The 24,266-nt window shown below is 38.2% G+C and overlaps 1 protein-coding gene across 12 annotated transcripts in view; it reads left to right on the top strand.

Moving 5' to 3' along the window:
* Positions 1 to 24,266, top strand: part of TBL1X (transducin beta like 1 X-linked) — a 205,626-nt gene that overhangs the window by 124,422 nt on the left and 56,938 nt on the right. For 11 of the 12 annotated variants that reach the window (XM_009683683.2, XM_068921037.1, XM_068921074.1 and 8 more), the window contains one exon: positions 24,152 to 24,259. The exons of the other annotated variant lie outside the window; for it this stretch is intronic. In XM_009683683.2, coding sequence (XP_009681978.2) covers positions 24,202 to 24,259 — 58 coding nt within the window. In that variant the 5' untranslated portion in view covers positions 24,152 to 24,201. The remainder of the gene's footprint in view (positions 1 to 24,151; positions 24,260 to 24,266) is intronic. 12 annotated transcript variants of the gene reach the window in all.

Raw genomic sequence — 24,266 nt, 5'->3', positions numbered from 1 at the left:
TTTCTGAGTATCTTCACCATATACTCAGAACTGGTAACGTTGCACATAGTAACAACAGCCTTTTTATTGTGTTTTTGACTATTAGCCAGAATAATACTGGCAAGAAACAGTAGTAACAACTGCATTTTTACTATATTTCTGACTATTAGCCAGAATAATACTGACAAGAGACAGTAAACCAGAACTTATCCTCCCTGTTCAACAGTAGAACTGTTGGTCAAGTTTCAGTCAGATACAGCTTTACACCTCAATCTGTGGTAGCAGTGCTGCCAAAAAGGGTGTTGCACTTAAAAATTCGGAGCAGATTTCACTTAGAGACCTCTTCTTATTCATAGTGATGTACAAGAAAAAACGATGATGCAGGTTGACTTTTGGCTCCCTTTTGAGGCAGAACAGTGAAAAGGCAAGTGCATTTTGTAGGAACACGATGTAATGAGAAGCAACAGAAAATTCAAAATTCATAAAGATCTGATTTTCAGATCACTTTGCGGGTTATGCAGCAAGAAGTGCAAAAATTCACCAACCAGGCCATAATGCTATAATATTCTGCCTGGCTGTGTCCGAGCTCCCCTTGGCAGAGTTCTCCCACTACGTGCGTTGCACACATCCTCCTACGGTCATTTGTCGTTGTCTGCTGGGACACTGCAGCCTTTCTACTTTCAGCCATCAAGCCTTCGTAAGGTTTTCATTAAGGAAAATATTGCAGGGTGTATGAACAACATTGTGCATTACTTTTAGCTGCAGCCCTTCTAAATGCCCACATGATCTGGCACAACTGAGTTTGAATTTTTGCATGTTTTTTATGCTACAAATATTTCTACATTAAATGTTCATTGAATGTTCGTGAGGGTAGCAGTTAAATGTGACCAATATCTACACAAGGCAAATGACGTGGTTCTCTTTTTTTTTTTTTCTTTCTTCTCTTTTTTTTCCTGTTATTTAGTTAATGCTCCATGGTAAAGAGGAAGTCAGGTGTTGATTTCGGGAGATGCTGCGAATATTGTAAGGTGTAGTCAACTGTGGCTTGGGAATAGCAAACTGCAATGTTTCAGCCACCTCAGCATAAAAATAACCTTCATTCTGAATACCCCAAACCCTGAGGGGAAATAGGGAAATTCTAAAAGCATAACAAATAAAAAATAAAAGACAAAAATAATCATGGGAGATGATGTAAGAAAGAGAGCTGAAAAATTGAAGAAATCACTTTGTTTCTCCACTTTACATGCTGCCCCTGCATCCCTCTACTTCTTCCTTGTAAACTGTGCCTCCCTTAGAGGGGCAAGAGATGAGGTTCTGTAAATAGAGCAGAAGTAGCGTCATGCCCATGCTTTACTTCTAAACAGTATAGTCTCATCCTTTGATTTAACAACACAAGGGAGTTCAGAGCTTTAAATGCAAGTTCTTTGGGGAAGAGGCTTTGCTTTTGCCTGTCCTGTCTGAAGGATATGCCGTATTGTGCAACGTTTAAAAAACACCTGCTAATACCACTGAGGAAAACGAGGGAGAGGAGGGAAGGGCAAGGATGTGTGTTTCTGCAGTTGCTGCAAAATAGCTTATACTTTTAGCACTTCATTCTTTTCTACTGAAAAAGTATGTCTGCTCTTATTTTGTTGCTTTTCTGGAAGGTGAACAGAGGGAATAGGAAGATAAGCAATTGTGAAGGGAGTTTTCAGTTGTGTAAGTACATACACAAATTAGATTTCCCCTCCCCTGCTTCTTCTGGATATCTGCCAATTAATAATTTGAATTAGCGGGAAGCTGAAAGGTTGAGAGTGTGACAAAGTTAATCAACCTTGAATTCAAAGTCAGGGTTGTTTTTTAGTATTGTGATGATGATGTTTCTTGCATGGATTTTTAAAGTGAAGATATGTGGTGGTTTATATCCTTTGATAAGTTTTACATTTACATAGGGCTTTTCATTTCCATTTTTTTCCTGTAAGTATTGTCCAGCTAATTATCACAAAACACTGATGAAGTAGGTGAATCCTAAGTGAATTATTATAAAGCACTCTACAGTGGAAAGCTGTAAGTAGAAAGATTCCCAAGGTTGCCGAGTTGGAATTGAGAGTCAAATCTAGTCTTCAGAAATCAGTCTTCAGTTTAAACCACTTAGGCCCTCTTGTTGTTTTGAATTATAAAACAAGTTCACTAAGGAAATATAGAGCAAGCTTGAAATGCCTTCTCTTAATTATATTTCAGTGTTTAAATGATTTTTTTTTATTTACAGGAATATTATGATTCCAAATAACTGTAGTAATTTTCAGTGCTAAAGGCTCATTTGTCTCTGTGGCACAAAGATCACTTAGATAAAACTTAAGACTTCATAACAAAGGATTTTATCTCTGCATAATGCTGCTTTTCTCTATGGGTGCAGGTGGCTGTTGCTTAAGTTGTATACAGTTCTGAGGCCTTAAGGAAAGGGGGATTGTGCAGAATATGAAAACAAACATGTATTTTTTTTAATACATGTTTTTAAACTAATATAAATGGACATGAACAATTTGTATTTGATCACTGTATTTACAATGGACTCTACGACGCCTAAGGACACTGAGACTATGATATTTAAGCTGATAGCGAAAAGGAGATTGTAAAACCCTAGTGACATTCTTTCTAAAAAGGGATTTTTCTCTCTAGTAAAGTAGACAAAAAAAAATCAGTGTGTCCATAGGTCTCTTTTAATATAACACACAATTTTCCTCTTTAATTGTAAGATACGAGTTACATCTGCATTACATTCAAACTTGTCCAGGGAGATTTTCTGTTGCAGTACTGGTGCTGTAGTGGAAAGGGGCATGACAGGAATATTTTCCGCTGCCTGACGATCCTTCCATTCCATCATTCACCTATGAAAGCTGCATTTGCTTTGTCAACTCAGTGGAGCTGACAAAATCCTGCAGTTCGGGTATAAATCAAGGTCACAGCACAAGTCTGAGAGGGAGCCATGCTTCAGAGCCAGGCATCCTGATTTTTATCCATTTGTTTTTAGCAGTCACTGCTGTTATATATTAAGGTAGCCGCTAATGCTGCTCTCAGACTTAACCAATGGAGGGGTAACACAAAGGGCCCTGAGATCCTAACTATGGGATCCAGGCACTATAGCCTGGAGGCTGGTCGCTGCAGGGCAGCAGGACTGCTAGGGCAGCCTGCTCCCACAATTAGTGGGTCAGAGAGCCCTGCTGACACACGCCAGCGCTCCTTCCCTGCCTGCAGTGCAGCTTTCTGTCCAGCGCAGGTAAGAGTTCAGGAGAAGGAGCAAAGCGAGCACCCATGTCCCAGTCCAGTCTGCAAGTCAGGATGCAGCCAGAATACATACCTGGGGACTTCTACTCCCTAGCTTGTATGCGCTACGTGAAGTGAACAAAAAGGCTTCAATATGCTTTTATTAAAATGTTTCTGATGATAGAATATTGACGTGTTTTTGGGCACGTTTCGGATATCCACGAGTGGAGTTTCTTGCTTTAGTTTCTTTGGAGGCATTTGTTTTCCTTAGTTTTGAGGTCAGAGAGATTAACATGTGCTGTATTGGGTTCCAGGCTTACTGTCTTTAATTCAAAGCTCTCAATGGTTTCAAAAGCAACTTGTACATTCTCTGTCAAAGTGTAGATCAAGAAGTTTAATACTGAAAGGTGTAATTTGAACTTCAGACACACAGAGCAATGTTTTCTTTTGTGGTCTGAGTGGTTCTTTGGTTGCTTTTGCTATAGCAACACAGTACTAAAATAAATTTTTAAAATTGTTCCTTGAGAGAGAAATGGCATGTTGCAACCTTTGTTCTGTGTGTCCTTTGGCTTTATGTGCACTGTAACTTAGTCTTCACACTTGCCATCTCCATCAAGTGTTTCTCATCTTCTAAATATAAACCTATTTGAAACAAGCATGTCACTCATCATCATCATCATCAACTTTTCTTTGAGTTATAAGTTTATGTAGCACACCGAACTGGAGTAGGATATGATAATCAGTATAACAAGCGCCTAGAATAGTTGCCAGATAGAAGTTATTATAGGCTGTCTTAGTTACAACTCCAGCTCTGTAAGCCTTCTCTGTCATATGTCAATATCACTCATTGATGTGTCGTTTGGTTTCAGTTATGGCCTGGAGCTACACGATAATGAGCCGAAAAGGGCAATTGCAGCACCAGGAACACTTTTCATATTCTTTCCCCATAACTAACATTTCTGTGTAGATAAACAATCATGTTTATTTTTGTCAGACAGGATCCACCACCTCTAAGGTCTCCCAAAATATAGTGCTCACTTGGTCTTTGCTGTTCTTTAGGGTCTCAGTAGTGTGAAAGGACCCTTCAGTGGCCACAAGCATCTTGACTGCATAAAAAACCCATGGTGTATTGCTTGGACTTAAATTTATGTCCATTGTACGTGAATTGTTGTTTATTATATAAAGCATTGATTTTGCTAAGTGGCAATCTGTAGGAATAACTGATTATCCTGAGAAAGGAACGTAATTAGAGGCATGTTTTTTGTTGGTTTTTGTAGAGATAGTTGGTTGTTATGTTTCAATCACAGAATTTTAATAATGGCAAGGCCAAAATATTTGAATCTGAAAAATCCAGATTTTTTTCTTGCTTGTTCTAAGGCTATGCAAGGTTTCTTCTAAGGCTATGCGAGGGCAGCCTTGAGGGAACCTTTTGAAAAAGTTCAAGCCGTGCTTCATTGCTAGCTCTTTTCACATACTTACACTGAATATCGATAGTATCTGTAGTATCATTTCAGAAATGGGTAATGTTGTGGGAGAGTTCACTCCAGAATATGGTGCGGGGGTCAAAAGTACCAGTCAACTTCCGCATGCAAATTGCTTGTCACATTTCCCTTTGGAAGCAGCAGCTACCAGCTAGAATGAACTGAAACTGGAGACAGTATGGGTTTTATGACACAAATTGAACTCCTGCCAGTGACAAATGTCAAGGTACATTGTGAAAATAAAATGATGTAGTGCTAGCTAAAGTGCATGACATAACTAAGAATAGATGTACCCATGTGCACAACACAGCTCCTACCTTTCTTTGCTTGGAGAGAACAGTTTCACATGTACCAAGGTCACCAGAGTGGTTATATCCTGCGAAGCTCATATCATGCATGAAAGTACATAAAGACCATCTGGGAACTACAAAAATAGCCTGTCCTGACTAGATGATTTGTGTAGTGGCCAAGAATTGATATGCTCATTCAGGAAATGGCAAAACAATGTCAAGTTTGTTGGGAAATAACCATGCTCTTTCATCCTTGGGAATGGCCTGGTCTCCCATGGAACTAAATCCACAAGGACACTTTGGACCACGTGGTTTTGATGGGCCGGTCTGAATGCCCTGAAGGATTCTGTGTGAACTGAAGTTTTTCAGTGCAGACAGTGGAGGTGTTAAGGTTCTTTTTTAATATTTTAAGATTTCAAATTTGGTGGTTCTGGAACAGATTGTGAGATTTAACTCACATATGAAGAATAAAGTTTTTAAATGAAGTAATATTAGATTTGTCATATAAGTCACTACATTCTGCCACATGCGTTGTCAGATGTATTCAATCATCTCGCAAATGTTTTATGTTATGATCTTGTAGTAAGGTAGTTTATAAAGCAAGACTGAAAATTTTCTGTTGACTTGTAGAGTACATGGCATATGACTTAAGACTTGGCGAATGTTACCTGGATTTAGGTAAATGTTACCTTGAATTTACTTTTTTTAAAGCCCAGTCTAAAAAGAGTAATAACAAACAAACAGGAACAGCCATAAATAGTGAAATTCTATTACAAATTTTACATGCAGGAGAAAACGGGATAGAGGAACTAGTACTGACTAGTTCTCTGACCATTGTTTTCATGTCACAGGTGACACACTAGCAGCTTTTGAGCACAACTTTAATGAAGTATCATACCTGAATGACTTGTATTGAAAATATGAATATATGCAAAGACTGCCATAGACTGTAAGCTGTGCCAAGTTCGTCTCACTATTTCTAGTGTTAATGGAGATGCTAGCTAAAGCTATTGGGGTTGTCTGGTGGCTGAGTCAGATGGTCCAGGCAGTTTCAGGTGGTATCGGAAAGGCTAAGAGATGCTAATAAGGGGGCAGTCATAAACCACCTCCTCGATTTAAATTATTTAGCAGTGAGCATCTAATTATCGCAATGCATTTGTGACTTTTAAAACTGTCATTTTATATTGATGAAAAAATATTAGTGTGAAGGACTTGGATGTTATCCCATTAAATAGTTTCTGAGTTCTCTAATGGCCCATCTGTCTTTAATGTATATTACCTACCAGAGCAGTGGTGTGTACAGGTAAGAAGGTCTTATGTGTCAAGTACATTCAGTAAAAACTAACTATATCTATCTTATCTTTGGTACCTGCGCTTGAACTTGGATTTGAGATCAGAGACTCAACAGGCCCCAGCCATTGCCTCCCCCGTGCCTGCAGGAGCAAATTTTGTCTATGAACCATTCCTACTACCACCGCCACGTCCGGTTCGTCGACTAGTCAGCTCGTTCCAGATTCAGCCAAAATTTAAGCCAATGTACAGGAAATAGGAACAGCTCAGAAATTTAGATTTAAGAGGGAGCTTGATTAACATTAATTAACATGAGAGTTTGATGTGCATGCAGCTCTTGGGTCTCCTGCATGTTTCCTTATAAACAAAACGAAAAGTTCTTTCAAACTTGGAAGAAAAATGTAGGGGACATATATTCAGTACCACAAGGTTTCTTTTTTTCTCTGTTTTTCCAGGGCCATGACAGTATTGAGTGTGCAAGACTGTTCATTCTTTGTGCTGTTTACCACATTAGCGAACAAACAGCTTCATTTTATATCTGAATGAAGACAAAGTCATCAGAATTGTGTATTTAGTACTATTTCAGATTCTGTCTTGGGAATATGTATTTACGATGGTGTTTCCCTTTTTTTTATCTGTAATCTGTTGCTTTTGAAAGTGACACAAGAGTGCTATGTTTAGACCTAAGATGATTTCTTTGATGAAAATGTTATTTTATTTTAGAGGTACAGTTAAAGGCACTGATTCAGCTGGTGTGAAACCTATTTATTAAACTTACTGAATACAAGTCTTCTATCTGTGTATAATTGGGGGGGAGGGGATTAAGGTTTCTTCTTTTTTCATTTCTGTGAGCACCTTTTAGTGGTTTTAGTGGGGGAATTTATTTAGATATGGGTGGGTATTTATTTAGATAAGTGATTATGAGAATTGATGTATTGAGACATTGCCGTGTTCTCTTACTGGTGAGTTTACATGAAGAGAAACAGTTTTAAGGGTTCCATTTAATATCAACGGATAACCATTGCCTCTTACTGACTCTGGATGTCTTTCATACAGAATACTTTACAAATATAAATAATATGAGTGACTGGACCATATCTTTAATGATGGAATGACGACACTGTGCATCCGTTCATGGGGCTGTTTAATTCATTAACATTATTTCTGAGTCAGTGATTTATTTGTTAATTTAGTTTTGTCTCCACACTGGTAGAAATTTATTTGACGTCTCATCCCCAAGCTTCTCTTTCCTCAGTCTCCCCTTGAGTTTTATACTCAACAATATGCAACTCAGTTCAGAGCTCAATCAGCCAGAGATTATCTAGCTCTACCCATCAGCCACCCCATGCCACCCCCCAGCCACCCCGGCTAATTAACCGGTGCCTTGTGGAAGTTCGTTGGGGAGGATGCCGGCAGTCTTGCCCTCCCCTCTTCTTAGCCGCTGTAATGGCGTACAAAATCACTAGGAGCTGAAAGCTAGGTTAAAGCAGGGCTAGTGAGACAAGTGAGCAGCTGACACATGGGTGAAAGTTGCTGATTCTTTTTTAATAAGTTGTATCAGATGGCTTATGAGAAGTCTCTTTGAGAGCCATTCTTATACAGTAACATTATTGGCAGATTATATTATGGTAAAACCTTTTGACTTGAGGTAGAACTAAGAAGATTGTGGTCAGATTTGCTTTTTGCTTTTTGATAATCAGTAAAGATGATTTTGTACTTATTTCTAACAGGTGAAATGATCAGAGAGGTTAGAGATCTGAATTTGCAAAACTTTGGCTCTACGTTTAAGTTTGTCACGGATGCATTGTGTTACTTCATTTTGGAGGAGAACGGATGTGGTCACTCTTAACTGTAATCATTAAACCATCGCTAACATCTAATAATTAGAACATGAGAAACTCTCAATTGCACCAAAATCCAAACCTGTCCAGAAGTATCTGAGATATATTAATTAATGCTTTAAAAAGTCATTAATGGATGACGCTGCTAGTTAGGATATGCCTCCCTTTATGTAAGAATTGTGTATTTGTATGTCTGCGTCTTCTTAAATTGAAGAAAATAGAGATTGCAAAAGTACATGCAAAACTATGCTTTTCTTAAATTATCGTCATTACTTGTTGAATGAAAACACCCAATATTGCGTTTTAATTAATGGAATTTTTCTACAAAACTTTATTTGCCTACTGTTTATGGTGTAATCCTTCCAAAAGGAATGCAAATTTTATTAATAATAATAATTATTCTTCTTTGTCCCTGAGATTTGCTGAAATTATTACCAAAAAGAAGTCTAAGTTGCTTGATTCTGTTTGTGTGGTAACTTATTACCACATATGGGTATGTTATGAACATATGGGTATGTTCATAAACATAAAATATAATAATCAAGGAAATTATATAAGACTTGCACCTGGATCTGGATTTAAAGTAGCAGCCACAAAGTAAAGTTTTGTTACAGAATATCTTTAGTGGTATTTTTTCTTTTTTTGAAAACAAACCACTGTTTTCATATAAAGCAATGTATTAATATGAAACGTAAAATCTGGACAAATCTCTTCTTCTCTTTGGGCTTTCTTTCACAAGATACTTGATATGAAGTGAGATGATCTCTATCAATAAATTGGGTGGGGGAGAAAAGTCTTTTGGACCTGCGGGGTTGTAAGCATTGCTAACCATCAAGCCAACCTTTTAGGTGCCTATTAGTAAAGGAGAGAAAGAAATGATTTTCTGCATCGGTTGTGAAGGTCTTAGGAATAAATCTTTATTTTCTTGCTAGGCTGTAGGATTTAGAATGTCCCTGTTCTCACACTCCAGGTCAAATCTGTTCAAGATTATAATGAATAAAAATTTAAGTGATAGCTCTTCACTGACACATTTTATTTGATCAGCTCTGTCTAGCTTGTAGTACAAAAATATTGTTCAGTGACGGTTGAAAAGGCTTTAAAAAATTGCCTCCTCAGAAAACAGCATTTTAAACATGTGGCATTGACTAGAAGAAGTTTTGTTGCTTTTCTGGCTTTGAATCTAGTGCCTGAGCATGAATTCAACGTGAGTTTGCGTGCATTTCAGGTGTTCAGAGGAGCTGACTAAATATTAGCAGTTCACTAAACGCTGAACATTTCTGTGATTTTCCGATTAAATTTGACCAAAGTAAAATAAGGATCTTTATACGTAAACAGCTGTGGTGTTTAAATCTGTTCTTAACTTTAAAAAAAAAAAAAAAGGAAAAGTGGGAGAGGAAAACGTCATCTACCTTCTGTTGAAAAATGACCTTTTTAAAAAAAAGTCCCAAATCTGACTAACTAAATCTCATAATTGAATGCTTGGGGGGAAAATCCTGAACTCTTATACATGTAAGATTAGTTATTAAATGCAGCTAAAACACATAAAAGGTTGCATAGTCTGGCTATGCAGGAATAACCTACTGATAAAATTAGTATGGAGGACAGCAGAGATTTCAAAATCAGTGTTGTATTTTGGCTGTAAATTTTTAGCTTTCGATTATTATTTTTCCTCCGAAATATTCCTTGGGAGGAACACATATTTTCCACTATCTGTAAATAGTGGATTAGTAGAACTGCTTGTGTAAGTAAAACCGAGTAATCCCTCAGCCTGTAACTGTGATCCCCTTTGCCTTTCGCTGTCTTCTGTCCCATCCGTCACCCTTTCTTCTGTATCACTATGTGTCTGCTTTCCTTATATAAAAAGACATTAAGCTCCTGTCACCTTAGTATGGAGCAAAGTTAGTGCAAGGAAAATATTTTGATCGTTTAATAACAGGCCTCTAACAAACCTGTGCAGAGCATATGCAAGTAGTATCTTTCAAGAGGTTTTATATTAGTCAAATTCATGTGGATTTTCACTGTGATGGAAAAGGCACTTCTTTGCCATGAGAGCAACCTCTCTGCCAAATGTCAAGTCCCTGCTCCAAAGTGTAGAAGCGCTAGACATTCTCATTGAACCAGCTGTATAAATACCGGCAAAACTATCTTTTTCCCTAACTTAATAGTGAAAAGACTGAGCTATTTTTGCTTATGCCTTCCATAAAAATTTAGCCTGAGGCAAACACTCACCATGGAGCTTTATAGTCCAAATAGTTGAAGTGTAGTCAAATTATAAGTGATAATATAAGCTTATGGTATGTCACAGTTAAGTATAGGTGTTGATGTCTGCTCCTTGCATAATAGCTACAAAGAATCCTGAGTTTCGGTTGCAAATAGAGACCAGAATTATCTTCCCTTTATAAGGAAATGAAAAACACGTGTTAAAAAAAAAGTAGTGAAAGGTTAAATAAAAATTCATCTCTGAGTAAACAATACATGAACGCTCATACTTCCTACACATATTTTTTCATTAATGCTGAAAAATTAAGATGTATATTGTTCATTATTCAGCTGCAAAATGCCTGCAGTAAGCAAGAAATCAGTTAAGAGGAATTACTGATCTCTGTTTCCCCCATCTTTCTGGCTCATGAATCTCACATTCTTTGCTGCCCAGAGTTATCGTTTCAGCAACCTGCAACCAGGTGTGTGTGAAGTGTGCTCTCCTGGGATCTGGGGAATGCAAGTTTGAAGGTGCTAATTCTGAAGTGAATATTTTAATCTTGTCTCTTAAATTTCTTATACCACTTCCACTGCCACCTTTCTCCTGTATTTTTTCGTATAAAAACTTTTGAGTTCTCTACAACAGAAGATACAATTTGGGTCCTAGATTTGGAGGGGAAATTTGAAGCAATGAATCCCCGTCTCAGACAAGTGCCTAATCCGTGGCTACAGGAAAACACATAAATCTGTGAAAGAGGCACATAGCTTTTCCCATTCCCTGTAGAGGGAATTTAATAGCTAACTAGCTTTTGAGAATTACGTTCCAGGAGCTGGATGTCTAGAATACTCACTCAGTTACTGTATCCTTAGAAGATCCTATAAGCATAACTATACTGAGTATTACCCCGTCTACTTTTCAGCATAACTTTCCCAAATGAAATTCTTTTTCTGAATAAAACTGCCCCAATTTGGCAAAAGACTTTTGTTTTCAATTATTCAGATACTGCTTTTCCTTTTGAAATCCTGTATAGATTTTGCATCTTTCCAACGCTACTGTATTTTCTTTTTGTGTGAACTAGAAGAAACAGAGGGTCCTGGGCTGTATGAACAGGAGCACAGGCAGTCGATAGAAGGAGGTGATTATCCCCCTCTACATGGCACTCATTAGACCACTTGTTAGAGTACTGTGTCCAGTTTTGGGCCTCCCAGTGCTGGAAAGACATGGACAAACTGGAGCGAGCTCAGTGGAAGGCCCCCAGGGCAATTGGTGCTGGAGCACCTGCCCTGTGAGGAGAGGCCAGGGGAGCTGGGCTTGCTCAGCCTGGGGAAGGGACAGTTTTGGGGGCACCAAATGGCCCCCTGATGCCTATGAGGATCTGGAGCCAGGCTCCTCACAGTGGTGCATGGTGGGAGGGTGAGCTGAAAAGAGAGTGGTTCAGAGAGAGGATCAGGATATAAGGAGAAATTTTTTCCTGTGAGGACCGTCAGGAAGTGGAGCAGGTGTCCCGCAAGGTTGTGCCGTCTCCGTCCTTGGGAGGTTTTCAAGACTCGACTGGACACAGTCCTGAGCAGCCTGGACTGACCTCAGAGCTGGCCCTGCTTTGAGCAGGGGTTGGACTAGAGACCTCCTGTGGCCCTTTTCTGCTTGTGATCCTCAAGCCTTTAGGCACCCCAAATCAGGAGGATCTGGGAGTTTAGTGGCTTTTAGAGTGCTTTTATAATAGTAAATGAATGTGTGGTTGACATGTATTTCAACCCTTATGATTGCCTCTAGCTTCCCTAGAGCCCCTCTTGGACCGAAGGCCAAAAACTTAGAATCTTTTTATTCCCTGAAGAAACAATTCTTGTCTAGGGATTAAAACCTTTAAAATCTTCTCCAGCCCTGTATGTGTGGATTTAAAGCTTCAGTTCTCTACATCTTGATTTTTTAAGCAGGGGAGTACTTCTTTATTTAACTTGAGCTAACTAATAACTGTGTCATAATATGTTAAAATCCTACTTGAGAAGTATTCAGCTGAAAAATTTTCATGAAAAACTTTGATTATGTCATGTGTGTCTCTGACTCCCCAAGGATTTTTAAGTTCATCTTAGTTTCTAGGCTGTTTAGCTTATAAAAAGTAGGTTAAAAAAACCTTTCCTCTTAGTGTTGCCTTTTAATCGATAGACTGTGCTATTTATATGAGGGTTGTGTAGTACTTCACAATGCTGCCACCAGAAATGTGATGCTTTATCTTTCTTTTACATTCTTCATCATCTACAAATGAAGATTAAGGTCTTCAAAAAAAAAAAAAATCTGGTGAGGACTGACAAATCACTCTTAAAATACAATATCAACACATAAAGATACTTTGTAAGATTTCTCTTTAAGAGGACTGCTCCATTTTCCTGCTATCCCCACATTGAAGGAAAGAGCAAAACACCATATTGAAATGTACCAAATTGACAAAAGACTGAGAGGGAAAAAAAACCCACAAAACCTATCAGGAATCTGGAAGGCAGACTCTCTGTTTCTGCTCGTCTTTCAGTAAATGCACCTTTGAACATTTTGTGTGTACCTCTATACATCACTGATCAATATATTTGTAAAAATGGACTGGCACCCTCCAAAAAGAGTAGGAGCACAAACTGTTCCTCCTAGCTACTGTCTCACCACTAAGATATAAGGCCAGAAAACATCTAATGACAGAGAGCCTCTGCCTAAGGGGTTATGGCCAATAACAGCATACAAAGGAGGAGGGATGGATAAAAAGACAGATAATATGTGGTGATAGTGTTTTGTACGATTTAGATTATTATCCGACTGGCTCTGCTGTGCCTGAATTTTTCTTTGCTATTTGCAGTCTGTGTATTGATAACGTACAGAGGACAGTTAAAAAAAAAAAGAAAGAAAGAAAGAAAAAAGATCAGAATTCCACTTCTAATTGCAAAATTCCCATGTATCTGAACTTGGTGCTTGAGATGGTGTTCATGAGGCTGAAATTACTCATATGTAATTCTTTTTATTGATTTTTTAAAATAGAATTGTTTTAAAAAACCTCTGTATAATGGGATACATATAGGAAGTTTATATATGAAATACCTATCAATCTGAGTGCAGAAAAGTAATTTAGAAATAAGCTTTTGGTTCAGTGTTGCTTAGAAGTTTCTACAGCCATCCTTTTAAAGCAAATTATCTCCCTCCCATCCTTCTTACTTCCCCTTCTGGCTTCCAACAAGAAAAGTAATGTCATACCTTCCATAAAACATGAAGGCATTTAATGACCTGTCTGCAGGAGTAAATCTAGGGAAGCTTATATTAAAAAAAAAAAAAAACAAACCACCACCACCAACAAAAAAAGATTTTCAGTAGGAGCTTAAGTATTGGAGGCATAAATACACAGCAGTAAAATATCCTGGATATATGTATGTATTTTTCTGTTGTCCTGTTGCGCTGTACTGTATAATCCTTGTCCTTACAGCAGTTAATGTTGACATTCTCTTAGGATTATTCAAGAGAAAAGAATAACCTATTTATAGCTATAGTTAATATGTTTATAAATAGTTTGTAGAAATCTATGGGATCTGCGATAATAAAAGTTCAAAATAGTTTCCAGTATAATTTTATGTTTTCACATATTCTACATTTTCCAAAATATTTGTTTTGGGGGATGCAATTTTCCATGTTGTGAGCTTGAAAAGCATTTTTTCCCTTTAACTCAGAATATAATCCTTTCAGCTATTTTGGAGTTACAGGCAAATGGGAAAAATACTTTTTCACTTTGTGTAATAATAATAATAAAAATAAAGAAAATCCTTAGCCACACTTTTAACAATACTACAGGGAAAACAACTTAAGGTTGAAATATGTGGTAAGATCTATTGCTCTTGCTTGTTCTGAGGAAAAAATTAAAAATAAAGTTATAAATGATGGAAAAATAACATCGAACTGTTCCCAGTAACATCTGCTAAGCTTATTAGCTGAGGCTAATAAAAACCCACCCCCTAAATGACGTCACCGCACATTCCCTTTGCCTGAGGCTATCTCGACTTGAACTAACTACCAGGCCGTGTCTTTAGGTTGTCTCTAGACTTTCACGAATCCTTTGCGTAGCTGTCGTTCACGTGACAGCTGCACGGCCCGAACTTGGGATGGATCATAGACACATCTGCCACCTTTTGCGCTTGTCACGAACAAAGCTGATGCCTGTTTTGGCCACTCCTGTACCGCTCTGTGGCCATGCAGGGCTGGCCTGCATGGCTAAAAAAGCTTCAATTTTTTTCCCTAGCACAACACTCCTCTTGATTTATATCCTCTTACAGGCAAAACTTTGGTAAGCCCAAGGGTTGGCTTTGTCACTCAAGTTATAGGCGCAGCCATGCGAAAAGTAGCAGAATGGCTTTTCTACTTACGCTGTTCTCTAATTGTTCCTCCGTCAAGCAGTCCCAACAGATACTAAAATAACACGAAATTCAAATGTGCACAGAATTGAAGCTCAGGATTTTACTGAGTATTTGGGCCTTGTGGGAAAGAAGAAGCAAAACACTAACCTACGGACATCTGGACAAACAGGCCCTCCTGCACAGTGTCATTACTGCATTTGTGTTACCACTACAGTCTGCCCATTGCCTCAAGAGTGTTTCCTGTACACGAGAGATCTGGAACAAGGCAATGAAATGAGAGACTTTTTACTTATGGGTATGAAGAAGTCTCAGAGCCTTTACGTTTACATAACTGTGCATCACCTCGCTAGTCTTGCAGCGTTGACGTGACATGCCTGCCCTGCCTCTCCATAACGCGTTGCACAGTGAAGGTACATCTCCCTGTAGCTGGCAGTAATACGAATCCAACCAGAAAGCTAACGGCAGTGTGTATTTTCAGATTAGGATGTGCCTTGGGTCTTGTAGGAAGCAGTTTATATAAGAAATGTTGTAAAAGTCACTGATAGATATTTTCTCCTTATCTCCCTCTTCCAAAATAAGAAGAACAAGCAAGAGACAGCCTAATGATTAAACCACTCAGTTGGAATGGGAGAAAGTCAGGATTTTGGCCCCTGCTCCAGGAGTTGTGCCATAAAAATACAGCACTGTGTATAAAAATACAGCAAAGTTGCTGGATACAAATCAGAAATAATCTAAAAAGCCTTATCTACATATTTCATCTTGCAAGCAAGGCATTCAGGCTTTCTCTCCCTTGTTGCTCTTCCAGGCCGATAGCTCGTGTTCCCTGCTATGGAGTTACCTCATATAAAATAGGCATCACGCCTGCTCATCCCATCTGCCCTAGCAGCAGCTGGCTCTGGGCCTCTATGGAAATGATTATTCCTTTTCTGTCCCAGCCACAGGGTGTCATCTCAAAGGCAAATGTGTTCTCTACTGGACCTTGGCCCATCTCATCACAGCTGGATGTCTGCTTTGGTCTGTACTCAAAGGCAAGCTTGGGTCTCACATACACTAAAACTTTATTTTGAGTTATCTTTGTTGTTAGGTATTAGAGAAATTCTTAACAGCTGCAAAATAAATTGTACATTATTCTATAAAATGAATGAGGGGGTTCATTCTAAAAATTGAGCTGTGATATAGTACTCACACCCGTGGTTGCAGAGAGAAAATGAAACAGTCAGACAAGTTCAACCTATTGTGATAGGAAGTCATCCCATCATATTCTAGTCACCTAATTTCTCTGTGAATAGGAAGCACTGATGAAAAAAGTTAAATGGTAACGTTTGCTACTTTTTTTTGAGATTTTAGTAAATTAAGGTAAATCGAGGTAAACTGAGTCAAAAGTTAACTTTGAGTTAGGTATCTGTTCATCTTGCCAAAAATCAGGAAAAGCAAATACTGATGCTATAATCGCAATAGTAATAGAGTAATTGTTCTCTTTTTTTAAAGCTGCAGTCTTTCTTGACTTTTTTGAACTTTATTTCTTTGTAGCTCTACTTGTAAGATTTAAAACATAATTCTTGTTGCATTATATATATGTAGGAATGCACATGCCCATACTCTACTAACTGCACAATCAGATGATTGTGTATTTTGGTCTAATTCATTTGAAATGGGTGAACACACTCAGTTGTCCCAAAGTTTGTCCAAATCAACATTTCTTTGCAAATGTGAGGCAATAAGTTGATCAGTGAACACTCTTTGCTCATGGGAGGAAGAAAATCTTGGTTCTATAGTGGCAACATTCCCAATTGATTGTAGTTCTTCCGAGAGTCATGAAATATCTTGATTCTCAAGCTATATCCTACAGTGTGTTTTGAATTCTTAAGTCTCTGTAATTCTATCGTCGTCATCGTCTTCTTCTTCTTTTTTTTTTTTTTTTTGTGTTTTAAAACAGTAATTTCATTTGCAGGCTCTAGAACTACCGTACCTTAGTCTGTCATCAATCTTATTTTGGGCTTCCTAGTGCTTTCCGTAGAGTATATGGGGGTGCAAATATTATTTTTGTTTATTAACAAAGAGAAGAAATATAATGGAAGTTGCCTCTTTTCAGAGCGAGGCTGAAAAAGAGGTGTAACACAGTTGCACTAGTTAAGAAGAGTGGTTGGTTTTGTTTGCTTTTTTCCCCCTTAGCAAAGTGCCAGCAAGGAAGATCAGTATAGGAAAACCCATTTCACTCTACAGCAAAGGGAGTTGGAAATGATCCATTTGAACTTTTAGAACTGAAGTGCTGGAGGCTGATATAATTAAGTAAACCAGCTGAGAACTGAAAAATAACCTGATCAGACTAAGAGATTTTAAGTATGAAAGAGCTGATGTACAGTTCTGCGTCTTTTGATACAGGAACTAGATTGCAGGGAATTTGATGATGAAAGGCTTGTCTTTTGTTGATAGTTACTTATTTTGTGCTGGAAATTGTTGGTTAATTGAAAAATGTTTGAAAAGCACTTAGAAATTGCTAGAATATCCCTTGTTGCCATTTTTTGAATGAATAGTTCTAGATTTGGTTCTAAATTGTTTTTCAGTTTGAAATGCAATTCATAGTTTTAAAAAATGTAATACTGATGCTGAAATAAAATTAAACATTTTGAAATGATGTCTACTAAAGTGTTTAATGGGCCAAGCTGCTTTTTACTAATACTTTTGTATTAAATTTGAATTTTTTTTTAGTTTTGACATGTTACCGGATGTTTTAGTTTGTATTTACATTTTTTTCCCAGATAGGACAAGCATTTTGATGACTAATTGCAGATTTTTTAAAAGAATAAATACAATAGGCACAGTTATCATTTAAAAAAGACAAAAATTCGTTTGTTCCAAGCACATCTTTGTCAGTATTCCACTGACCGTCTTCCTGAACTCAGTATTTATTTTATTTTGATGGACCCTTTTATTTAGACGAGAATCCCATTTTGTCAGGTTTGCCAGCACCGCATTTGATTTGTCAAGAGTGACCTCTTCAAGGCAGAATTGCAAGTTCATTAATCATCACCACATGTGTATAATTCACATTCCTTCTACCTCCTCTTTCTTCGATTGGCACCAGATTCTGAACTCTGATATGGGTGAATTCAGTGATTGATTGTGTGAGATATCCTAACATGTCAGTATCAGAGCTAGACCTTGTTTATATCTGTACAGTTTTTGCTGAAGACCTCAGAGAGAGGTGCAGTTGTTACTTCTTTGTATAAGAACGTGGTCTTTAGGCAGCAGTGAGAATGATGAGCTGAAGCTTCTGGGATGTGCTTTGTTTTTATGTGGTGTTTTTAAAATCAACAGAAGGTCAGTGTAAATAAATATTGTTAAACTTTTTAAAAAAGGGGGGGAGGGAGGAGGGAAAGAAAAAAATTAAAAGAATCAGCCTTAACATTTGGCTGTGGAGGTTTTCTGACAAGCTTGTTGCCTTTTCTCTTTGAGGTCCCTGTCCTCATTGAGCTGCTATAAATGTCAGTGACGGAGCTCTAAGACAGCACATGATAGTACAGAGCACTAACCCTGACCCTCCTCTGAAGAAATTATCCTGTTCTCCAAAATCTCAACTTTTATTTCAAAATAGAAAGCAAGTTGGATGTTAGGATTGTGAAGAAAACCTCAAAAATATTAACACAGTGTAAGGCAAGTAAAGACATGGGTGAATATCTGTCAGGGGCCTTGTACAATAGCTCCGAGAGGTTTAAATTGCCTCATTTTGGCCATTCAGATGACGTATGATGATCATGTAGCGAATGACAATAGTTAACTGTCTAACTCCCCATGAAGAAAGGCCAGGGAGATATAATGCACAAATTACTGTGAGTAGCATTTTGATTTGGAGTCCAAGTGGATGACCTCCAGAAGGGGCAACTGTTTATATTCTGGAGGTTGTTTTTCTTAAGCAAGAAGGTGTCAGGCTCAAGCCTCGCAGAGGAGGAACCTAGAAGACATGAATGCCCAAGCTGTGTTTTGAACAGGGCTATCTATAGTAATAAATTTGGTGACTTGCATTGGTGGAGTTTGGGAAGAATCACCCTGCATGCTCTGTACCTTGTAACAAGCAAGAACGTAATTCTGCCATTCCCTTGTCAGGGTGCTTGCAATGAAAAGATGTTTTATACTGTAGCTTCTAGAAATGGCAGCAGAGACTCCAAGGGGAGAAGGGGCCAAGCATCCTTCTCTCTACTCTAAAAGTTATCTTTTGGCATTTTGGGAAGCACTGAAGTTCTTCCTCAAGAACACATAGCTGGAGTAAAAGACAAGTCTGAAGAATGCAATGGTGTGCGCCGCACAGAGCTTCTTAGCCTTTGGGGAAAAGCTGCAGATTGATGACTGTGTTCTGACTCTATGGTAAGACACAGCCTTGAAATACAGAAGTGTGGGGCGCTCTGAAAGTTTCTGCTGAAATTATTTTTCAACAGAAAATAGTGAGGTTGACAAAGCAACTCCTTTTGTGAGAAGTAGTTTCTGGCTTTCGGAAATGTTGTTTCAAATTGAACTGTAGAGTACATGGAAAACAGTAATATACTGATTTGGATATGCTGTTACAGTGCCTTCCTAAAGAAACAGTTCAGCTCGTCTTATGTTCACATTTTCTCTTATACGACGAAGAGACTGTACTGGCTCCTCAGAGATGTCGCTTAATGCACAGAGCCATCGTAGACAAGAGAACAGGAGCATGAGTATGTCAGCTCCGCTTCCCATGCAGCAGGGCATTCATTTGGAAACATTAAGTATTTGAACTTTCTGGAATGTTTTCATTTTTGCTTGTTTTCTTTTCAAAGAAAATACACATTTCTCCCCCTTTTTCCTGCTTTTTTTTGGTTGTCATTAAAACTTTTCTTGGGAAAAGACATTTCAACCTAAACTTGTCAAATAAGTGGGTAAATAGTACAATCCCTCCAGGATATAAATGAAAGTTGTTTTTTGTTTGTTTGTTTAGCAGTAATGACAACAAGCATCCTCCAAAAAGCTGAAGACTGCTCAGTATTCAGTTAGAGCCGATTGGAGCTTGCAGATTTTTTTCAGGGGGTAACATGAGGACCAGGATTACTGCCTAGAGAGTCGGAAGGAGAAATAGGAAGCCCCTGTTTAGGTGTTTTCTCTAAACGTCTAGCCTGTTTCCGTCTTCCTGAAGGGAAGATCGCTTGGTGACTCCTGCTCCCTGTGGATGGCAATGCTGCCTCGAGTAGCAAATGTAAACTCCTTTCCCGAGGTAGCCTCTGCTGTCGCCATGGAAGATCCTGTGAGTATAATTTAGAAGAAAGGAAGAGGAGTTGGGTCTTTTGATGCTGTTCCAAAGTTTAAAAAGTGATTTTCCGTTGGTTCTTCAGTCAGATCTCCCTTATTTGTGTTAAGACAGTGCCAGGAAAAGTAATCACTTTATGTGGAAAGGGAGTGTGATACAAATAAACTAGTCTTGACTGACCTAGATAGGGCTATGCGAAAGCCTAGCTGTGCTCTAGGCTGCCTTCTCCAGAGTCACTTAGGTTTAATTTGAGAACACCAATATGTCAGTGCATGGAGCCAAATCAACTCCAAGCTATACTCGAAAAAATAAGCTGCCGTGGTTACCCAGAGCACAGGGGAGTGTACTGCAGAGGTAGCTTTGCTGGAGCCAGCTTTAATCCAACTGAATGAGTTAGTTCAGCAAAAGCCAAGCAGCCCTAGAAGCAGAATGGCAGTAGTGTACCTGAGCTAGTAACCCAGCTTTCTACCTCTGCGTGTGATGCGTGTCTGCAAACCTATCCCTGCAGAACTGAGAGCTGAGTATATATGTAAAGTAACAGTTAAATTTAATTTTGCATGATCCACTGAGGAACTGGTTTTGAATGTTTGGGATCCACAATACTTTGGGAAATCCATAGCCTTAGTAGGCTCTGCTCCCATGTTCGAACATTCCTAAATATCTGCAGGATCATAGCCCAAATTTTTGAGTCGTAGTTGAAGTGAGTAGATCTTTCTATTACATATAACCTGATACAGGAAAAATTGTTTCAAGTACAGAAGCTGGAACGTATGTTTGGTTGCTTTGTATAAATCTGCTTGAGGTTGTGAAGAATGCAGATGTTATTGCTGGTTTAAGTGTGAAATGTCTCCAAAAGCCCATCTGTATTGTCTCTAAACTACCCCTTAATTTAAAAAAAAGTATTAATGTAGCTAATACAAGTCTCCAATAACAAAAGGAGACTAGCAGTTAGCAGAAATAATTATATCACAATGATAACTAAAGGTTTTTGGAACCTTCTATAGAAGTTTACATTTTTACATTAGAAATATTGAGAGGGAGGCTAGTTGTGTGTTCCTTATGAATCAGACTTAGAGATACACAAGAGATAAGTAAGTTTCTCTCCTTCCCACCATGTTTTCTGTAGTCTACTTTATTTGAGGTGTTTATCTATCAGGAAGAAGAAAATCAAAAAGATTATTAATGAAATTGAGCGTGGTCTTTCGTTACTCAGCCAAATTTCTAATGAATAGGTTTCTCTGGGTCAAAGCCAAGATCTCTGGATCTTTATGGATGGTTAAAAGCTTTATGGTCGTGTATCTGATTTGCTGCACTGGCATCTATGGGAAGGAAGAAACCTTAAATGTATGAGTGGGGGGTCATCTGGCTATATATGGCACGGTAACAGTGTGTATAGAGATATGATCCAACACATATGTCAAAGTAATTCCTGTTCACTGACTTTAGGGAAAACGCATTGTAAATCCAGCTACTCAGTGTGTTTGGGATTCTGGTACAAAGGTAGCTGCTCTAGAGTTTTTTTCTGCGGGCGTCAAACTGTTTTGCAGTCAGGCTGATTTTCTCTGGTTTTAAATCTTTTAAGAAAATTCTTCTTTAGAAAAACAAACAAAAAAAGGAACTCCTTCTTTCCCTCCCCCTTCCCAAAGCAAAGCTCTATATGTGGAAAATACCACATTCATGCATTAAAGTAGCAGGATGCATCGAGGAACTGCATTTGCAGTTTCTTGATAATGTTTTGTTAATAAAGTTCATTTTACCACAAAGTACGTCTCATTGCTGAAACTGAAATTTTGTAAGGGGTTTCAACTTTACCAACGTTCCTACCATCAAATACTGAAACTGCTATTTTGAAAATACCTTCAAAAAAGTTATATCAGCTATTTTTTAAACCTGTAGGTGCCAAAGCTTCTTGATTTATCGTTATCATCATGACTGCAGTAATGATAAGAATATATTTTAAGTACTGAAACAGATGGGGATAGAAATGTGGCCACAACTGTTGGCCATGAATACCTTTTTTGTTCTTCATTGTGTGATGATGATTACGCAAAAAGAGACATGGTGAATTCCTAGTTATACAGAAACAAGTCTGTTTACCTGGAACAGGTATGTATAAAGTTACATCAAAAAATTAGCCCTTTTTAAGAAGTTTCTGTATCGAGTTTTATAAGAAGTGCTGTCCTTCCAGTACATTCTCATTATTGAATCTAAAATGCCGTGCAAACAACTTTTCAGTGTTGGGGCAGATTATCCCAGTGTGAATGCAGAACGCTGACCAGGATCGACCTGAGCTGGGCGAGGTGTGGGAGGAGCGTAGCTGGTATCGGCATCCCCTCTGCCACCTGGCTGTGGGGCTCAGCTAGTTCCCCTGTAGCCATGGGCACCATTTTCTCTGTCCTTTCAGCATCCTTCCCCTGCATGCTCTTCTTGCCTATATTTGTACTCGGTTAGCCTTGTTTCTTTGACTGAGTGCAGTTGTCTTTCCAGTTGCAAGGCAGCTGTAGTTTGAAAGGCAGACGTAGCCCATATCTGAGGCAATTGCCACCTTAGTAACTGAACCCCTTACAGATGTTAGTGCTTTCAGTCCCCTCATTCTGTAGTAGAGACACTTCAGCCCATTTTACAGGTGAGAAATAGAAGAGAAGAGAGACTAAAAGACTTTCCAGGGGCTTCCATGGTGTTTGTGAGAGAACTGGATGTTGAATGCAGTTGATGTTGTCTTTGTCCAGCACCTTAACAGAAGGGTGATGATTTTTCCAAAATAGATGAGATTTTCCCAACTGAGGCTGCAAAATTTTCAGTATTTTCTATCTTCTTATTTTCCATGAAGTACAAACTATAATAATACAGACTAGAATACCTGAGAAAGATGACTCCCAAATTAGGAAGGTATGGGTTGCTATGGAAAAACAGCATCTAAGCCATTGATGAAATATAGCAGTACAGAGAATAAAAGGCATAACAGGGTTCAAAAGACCTCCATTTACATAAATATGCAGAGACATCTGTTACAGTCATGAGTGACCTGCTGGTTTCAATCATCAGCAGGGGAAACTTGTAGTGGATCAGTATTGCCTGCAGTAGCAGGTGCTACTTTAGGCGACAGGAATTACTGAAGAGGTTTTTGATGAACAAAGACCTTTCTGCTTGCCAAGAAGAGATATATGGAAAATTGAAACAAACAGCACAGAGCTACGGTGTTTCATTTATAATACACGACAAGACTGTAGTGTGTGCTTCTATGTCCAAATCTTTACGTGATTAGTTATAGGTATGTTGTGGCTGATGAATTTGTAAAGTTTATGTCTGAAAAGGACTTAACGGCTCTTAAAATCAAGCTACTTGAATCAGATTCCCAAAAAGGAAATGAATTGTCATTAAGATTTAATGGAAAATGTTCCGAGCAAATTTATCATCTAAAATGCAGTATGTTGTGTATTAAGATAGTATATGCCCAAAATAGTAATGTAAAACTGTCATCCTAAAGGTTATGATTACATAAGTGACTAACTGAAGTTTAATTCTTGCTCATCATTAATCATCAAAGACATTATAACATAACTTTTTATAATGCTAGGATGTTTGTGTTCCTTGTTGGCACAAGATATATTGTGTTATCTCACAAACACACACGCCTATAATAAAATTTGTAATTTCATCTTAAATTTACATTTGTTTCCGTTATATGGGAACTTTATTTAAGTTACCTGCATAACTTATAAGGGAAGAATCTGTCTTTTAAGCGGATGAACTACTGGACGGAAGACTGGATCACAAATTTTGGGATGGAAAAAATTATGATTTGGTATGCTATATTTGACTGTAATTGACAGCAGTTCTGAATAGAAAATATTCAGGCAGTAGAGAATAGTGTCCAAAGAACCTGTAATAAAGCCGCATAAGCAAAAGATTTAACATTTGAAAGGGCTTTCAAGATTTAAAATGTTCTCTCTCCATCTGGCTCTCTCTATATGAAGTATTACTCTTTAGTAATAGTAAAAGGTATAGTATAGCTCGAGTACTTGATTCGCAGTATTTATTGGGTACCTCACATGGAGACACAACAGCTCTGATAAATATGAACATATGAAACCTTTAAGTACCTTAACAACTCCTACCTCTATTTTGATAAAATTAATAATTAAGGAAGATAAAACAAAAACTGTTCTTTTCTTTCCCTCTGAACAGAGCGTGGATCATACTTCTCGTAAACCTCATCATATTGAGGTTGGGCTAAGATGAGCATAACCAGTGACGAAGTGAATTTCTTGGTGTATCGCTATCTCCAGGAATCGGGTAAATT

This window comes from Struthio camelus, chromosome 1, assembly GCF_040807025.1.
Source record: "Struthio camelus isolate bStrCam1 chromosome 1, bStrCam1.hap1, whole genome shotgun sequence".
Classification (NCBI taxonomy): Eukaryota; Metazoa; Chordata; class Aves; order Struthioniformes; family Struthionidae; genus Struthio; species Struthio camelus.
The sequence above is the reverse complement of the archived record's forward strand: the minus strand, read 5'-3'. Positions and strand labels throughout refer to the sequence as shown.